The sequence below is a fragment of the Oncorhynchus mykiss genome, chromosome 5, assembly GCF_057628025.1.
Source record: "Oncorhynchus mykiss isolate SJ-2025 chromosome 5, ASM5762802v1, whole genome shotgun sequence".
Taxonomy (NCBI): domain Eukaryota; kingdom Metazoa; phylum Chordata; class Actinopteri; order Salmoniformes; family Salmonidae; genus Oncorhynchus; species Oncorhynchus mykiss.
In genome coordinates this window covers 19,682,548-19,688,547 of record NC_143026.1, presented here as the reverse complement: position 1 = coordinate 19,688,547, position 6,000 = coordinate 19,682,548, and the positions used below count along the sequence as shown (strand labels likewise).

Here is a 6,000-nt window from a genome sequence, read left to right as displayed (position 1 = left end):
GGCCCCGATGGCAATAAATTAATAAACCCAAAAGCTTACCTTGAATTGGAAGTTCCAGTGTTGAATAGCAATAGCCAGCTAGCTAACATAGCATCCCTCTCTGTTTGAGCTGCATTTGCTCGCTAAGTAAGTGAAAGTGAAAAAATAGACAACGAAATATAGCTATCTCTCTCGGTCTTTCTTGCTTTTCATTCATTGTGGAGGAAATTATTTTGTTAAAAACTGTTCAACTATTGTCTTTCCCTTTGAGTCAACTAATCACCACATTCTATGCACTGCAGTGATAGTTAGCTGTAGCTTATGCTTTAAGCAATAGATTCATTCTCTGATCCTTTGATTGGGGAACAACATGTCAGTTCATGCTGCAAGAGCTCTGATAGGTTGGAGGACGTCCTCCAGAAGTTGTCATAATTACTGTGGCTATGGAATGGGGTGAGAACCATGAGAACCATGCTACCCAGAAAGTGCTGTCGAGTCTACTGTGGAACTTCATTGAAAAACAGTGTGTTTTAATCAATTATTTGTTGACCTGAATATATTTAATATAGTTTTATCAAAAAGGAAACTTTTTAAATGTTTCAATATTAAATCATTTATGAAATTCACTGAGGAGGATGGTCCTCCCCTTCCTCCTCTAAGGTTCCACTGTTTGGAACTCTGTTTCTTATTGGTCTATTACCTGACGTCACCAGGCAGGCCAAAACTCCATCCCACCAAAACAGGCTGACATTTCAGGCTTCCTTTTCAAAAAAGCTCTTACACTAAACTAATCATTATTTTCACAATTTCATAGTATTATTCCAACTGTTTAGTGTGGAAATATATATAAAACACAGAAATAACACGTTTTTGACTGAACTGGGCCTTTAAATAATCCGTGGCAGTCCGCGTATAGTGTAACATACAAATCATTACATTGTAATTACCAATTTCCACACAAAAACAATATTAATTCCTCATCACCAGACAACAACCATCTGTGGATCCACCATCGCCCCAACGATCCCCCGCTACTTCGCCTCTTGTGCCTTTTATGAATGCACGCGCCTCAGCAGCTGTCATTCTTGTTTGAAAAGCGGGTGCCCGCACTCTGCACCGAACAGCACAGCGCCACACACACTCAATTTGAAGATTATGTTGTGGTTTCTGTCCATTTTGTAGAAAACAGACAGATTGAGGAGGTGAAAAAAATCTTGCATTTACGCACTAGGAGGGAATAAGGGCACATTCCGAGGGCGCTCACAAAGAGACCGTCTACCTCAAAGAAATAAAACAATTATACCCGCCTCAGTGGTTTCGATACACCCCGTCTGAATCGTGGATTATTACGAGGAAATCGCTTTGGAACCATGAGCTGGGGGTCAGAGCTATGGGTAAGGATAATCTCTTAATTTATTAGCCACGATTAGTGGCTATCGATAGTGAGAAACACCCCGACGACTCAACAGTGCTCGCAAACCAAGCCCGAATGTTTTTTGTTACATTGTAATAACTGCAAAACAAGCTACACCGTCCATTTTCCCAGTCGTCAATCAGTTCATCCCAATGAAGGCTAATTCCTATTGGAAATCTATCATGTTCCCTGCCTGACTGACATGTAGGCCATTGATATGTAGCTAGCTACAGAACGATGTGCATTTATGCCTACTGTAGCGTACATCATAATAACGATATGCACTGAGCTATTTTACGCGTTCAATTCAATACAATTCAACACAACATAACACTAACATGCTTTTATAAAACACCCCACCACTTGATGTTTTTCACTATAGAGTCCAGGCAGTGCTTGTAGGTCAGCTATTCCACTACCATTCCAGACCATATTTGTCTCCCTTGTGATCGAGAAAGCAGAATGCATTACTAACACATTTATTTAATGTAATTTAATGCTTGTTGGTGTGGTACCTGGGTCATCTGAAAATGCTCAATGGCCTGTAAGAAAATAAACAACAGCAGCAGAGCAGTCAGCATTGTAGCTGAAAATTAGGGATGCAGTCAGTGTTTATGACGTTTTGTTTAGGCTAGATGTAGGCAGTACACACACTACATATCCTATGTCCAAATGGATTTGTCTTGGAACCACACCATAGAACAAGGAGAGTCTTAATCGGAAGGTCTTAGTTGACAGGATATAGGGCTGTGGCTTCACAGAAGCTACTTTTTCAGAAGCTACTGTTACACACACCACACTGTGCTGTCATTGTCAGCCATGTTGCAATCAGCCAAGTGACAGCTGATTTTCACAATGCAGCCAGTCAGCTCTCCTCCCATGTCTCACACATACAACCAAGACAGCATCATAATCAAAACCACGGATTGACATGAACTCGCTTGATTTAGCGAAAGCTGTTTTATTAACATATTTTAATATAATCTTTTGCATCAATAATGATATTTAAAAATGTAAAACATTCTATGATAATGACCTTTATGTGGGCGGGATTACTTTTTCATGCTCCTACAAACAGTTGCTAGCGAAAGTCTACACACCCCTTGCACAGTCTTCACATTTTGCTGCATTAAAATTACATCTCTAAAGGATTACATTAGATTTTGTTTGCCAAGCTCATGCACGTGTTTACATGGTTCTGCTTATGCTTCAGGTGATATAAATCTAACGCACTACCAGCGCTACACAATTTACTCATCTTTTTCAGTGAAAGTAAAACATTTTCCAAATTAATAAAAAAAATAAGAAAGAAAAATGTATTGATTGCTGTATGTCTTCACACCCCAGAGTTATTCAAACTTGGTGGAAGCATAGTACAGCTATTAATAATTTTGAATACGATTCTACTAACCTTGCACAACTCTTAAGGCAATATAATCATTGTTTTTGTCAAAATGACTCAAGCTCAGTCAATTTGATTTGGAATCATTGATGGACAACAATATTCAATGCTTGTCACTGATTTTCAAGCAGGTTTCAGTCAGGAAAAATTAAGACTTGTGTACTTGTTCCGCTGAAAAATACAACTCTATCGCAGGTTTAGGTTTTCAGAAAACTATGGCAGTTTTTCCTCTTAACTTTTTACCTGTCCTTTGCACCTTTCATATTTCTTTTGATCCTAAACATACTCCCCAGACCCTGCTGGTAACAAGCATACCCATAACATGATGCCCACAATACTCATTCACACCTGTAATGTGTGCCAATGGTGCTTCCACTAAGTATTAAATATGGCAGGTCTGCCAGAGAACGTGTGGCGAGGCGGAATTTTTCAATCAGGTGTGACTTCTTGATTTAGTTTAATAAAATATATTGACGATACGTGTATCTCCTCTTGAAGGTCAGCTCTCCTGGTCTAAAGTTCATGGAGACCAATGTTAGTGCTTCAGAGGCCTAGTATTTCTATGTTATGACTTCAGCCCTATTTCTCTTACTACCTTAGTGCCTGAACAAGAAGCACTGCTCTGCTGCCCAGGCAATGGGGATAGAGCATTGCCCCAGGGTGTTCCAAACACTTGCATGTGTGCTTTCCGACATGCTTTCTCTCTAAAAAGCATGTGTTAATGTTGCAAATAATGGTGTGTTACAACCAGATGCTCAGTGCTTTGATAGGATTGAATGACAACCAGACACTAGTTGTAGTTTAGATTCCAGTTACAACCAAACAGAACTCTACAGGTGTGAGCTGGGAATGAAGGCTAGTAGTGGTAAAGCTGGTAGTGTGTTCAGTGTCCCTGGCTGTCATGTTAAACTCAAGTTAGGATGGGATATGCACTGTCCTCTCTCCTTTGTCCTGTGGTGACATCTCTGTTGTCATTTGTAGAACAAGTGCATCTTAACTTATTGTTGTAGGCCTAGTAGAACGAACATGATGCGAGCAGAGTTCAGCCATTTATTGGTGTGTTATTACACTGATTGCTGTTAAATGGCTTGCTATGTGACAGACGGGGAAGGAGTGGTGGGGCACCACATGGTGCTTGTCAGGCTCAGCTCTTGGTGTTTTTCAGCCTAAGCACAGAGAGGAAGGAAGTGATATTTCAGGAAGTGTGGTCACCGTCACAGTCAAGCTGTGTTTCTCAACCACTCGAGAAGAACATCACTGGAGATAGTTATAGGCCTTCCTGTGATGTGACGCTCTCAGCTTTTTTCTGTGGGTCTTGAGGAGAAAAGGCAGGGAAATACCAAAATAGCCTAAGTTTAATTGCATTCTAGGTTAAATAATGTGTTTAGCATCATTAGAGAGTGTTCCATTTTGCTAGTAACGGTACATTGCTGTTTTGGTCAGTCACTCTTTTCTGTTTAATTTTGAATCAGTCTTAGTTTAAATCTGTTTTTAGCTATGGCTTCATTGTAACAATGCAGCAACTCGCCAATGCTTTCCGAATGGTTGTGAGAGTGACTTGAGGCAGAATGAGCTGTAGCTCTACACCATATGTGGTAATTCCAGTCATTTTTTCCTTACATCAAATGGACACCTTTGTGTGTGTGTGTGAGTCACTATGAGTGAGTAATACCAGTAATATAAACCCAATGGGTTAAGATAACAGATTTAAAGTTATTGCATTCCATCATAGTGATTATAGATAATAGTCTACCTCCATGTAATGAAACTGGGGATGAAATTAAAAGCAATAGGTTCCTGGCTAGTGTGAGCTCATCATCTCATCCCTTCAGTTAGTGATGTCATCCATAGGCGACTCCTACACTGCACTGCCAGTCACTGAAGTAAAGGGAGTGTCAGTTAGTCATTTTATTGGAAAAGCCATTCGCTTCTCTCCTCTTGCATGAGGCTGACTTAAGAGAGAATCAGATTTCTATTGACCTGCAAACTTGCATTTTCCACTTGACACAGAGAGGAGAGAGTATTGAACAGTCTAGACCAAACACAGAGAGTTGACCCGGTAAATCTAAACCACATTCTATTAGGTCTCTGTTATATTTGGACAAATCCTTTCTCTCAGCCTTGCAGCTCCAAATTCCGTGTTATACAGTCGGCCGAGTTGTTGTTTCTCATTGGTATTCTTGATGATTCAAAAAGGAGTATGGCCTATGACAAAAATAGGTCATATTACTCTTACCTGTTAACTTGGTATGTTTTGTTCTGTTGTGAAGAATTTTTTTTTTAGCTGGTACTAAATATAGTCCCACTGGTTCCATATTTCATGTGTAGGCCTAATCTTTGTAGATTATTCTTTGGTCCAGAGGGCATGTAGTCTGTCCTCAGGTGGCTCAGGTGTTCATCTTCCAGTCCAGCAGGAGGCATAAACTAGGGATGCACGATATATCGGTGAACATATCAGAATCGGCCGATATTATCTAAAAATACCAACATCGGTATCGGCCCGATGTCTAGTTTAACGCCGTTGTGCAAAACCCATGACAAAGCTGACGTGCATACCTATATAACATGATGTAATGACGCCAAGGAAAAGTTTGCGCTACACGTGCAACACAGCATTCCTAACCTAGCCTGTGTCTGCTGTGTGGATTGAGCAGTCAACAAGTCGAGCAGTCATTTGAAAGAGTAAGAACATTTCAGCGAGACAACAAAGGCAAAATCCATTAATGCCAAGATAATGGAATTCATTGCCCTTGACAATCAATTGTTCTCTGTCGCTGGTGATGTTGGCTTTCGCCGACTGGTCGAACACCAGTACACACAACCAAGTGAGCTATTTTTCAGATGTTGCCCTACCGGAGTTGCACAGTAATAGCGCCACTGCTATTAGCTTCACGAATACATACTATGGAACGCTGCTTGGGTCTTTGCATGTCAAAAAATATACAGTAGCACGGTCAAAGCTGTACGAAGAAGTCTGCAAACAAGCAAATACTGGCCACGAACGATGTGTTTGCAATACCGCGTTGGTAATAAAGCATAATTTGTTAGACCGCAACTTCTGGGGTAGCTAGCTTTAGCTTGGTACCTAGCTAACACCAAAACAACCAGCCTGAAAACAATTACCAGTAGGAACTGCAGTCATTTTCATTATTCTTAGCAATGATTTAGGAATCCTTGTGAGTAGGTATTAGCTAGGTTGCCACTT

At 40.5% G+C, this 6,000-nt stretch overlaps 1 protein-coding gene across 16 annotated transcripts in view; it reads left to right on the top strand.

Moving 5' to 3' along the window:
- The first annotated feature begins 715 nt into the window (after positions 1-715).
- The window catches only part of LOC110523375 (formin-binding protein 1), a 126,294-nt gene continuing 121,009 nt past the window's right edge, over positions 716-6,000 (top strand). For 9 of the 16 annotated variants that reach the window (XM_090234114.1, XM_090234116.1, XM_090234113.1 and 6 more), the window contains exon 1: positions 1,051-1,373. In XM_090234114.1, coding sequence (XP_090090240.1) covers positions 1,350-1,373 — 24 coding nt within the window. In that variant the 5' untranslated portion in view covers positions 1,051-1,349. Of the gene's footprint in view, positions 1,374-6,000 lie in introns of all 16 variants that reach the window. The other 7 variants (XM_090234124.1, XM_090234128.1, XM_090234123.1 and 4 more) reach the window with 3 other exon arrangements.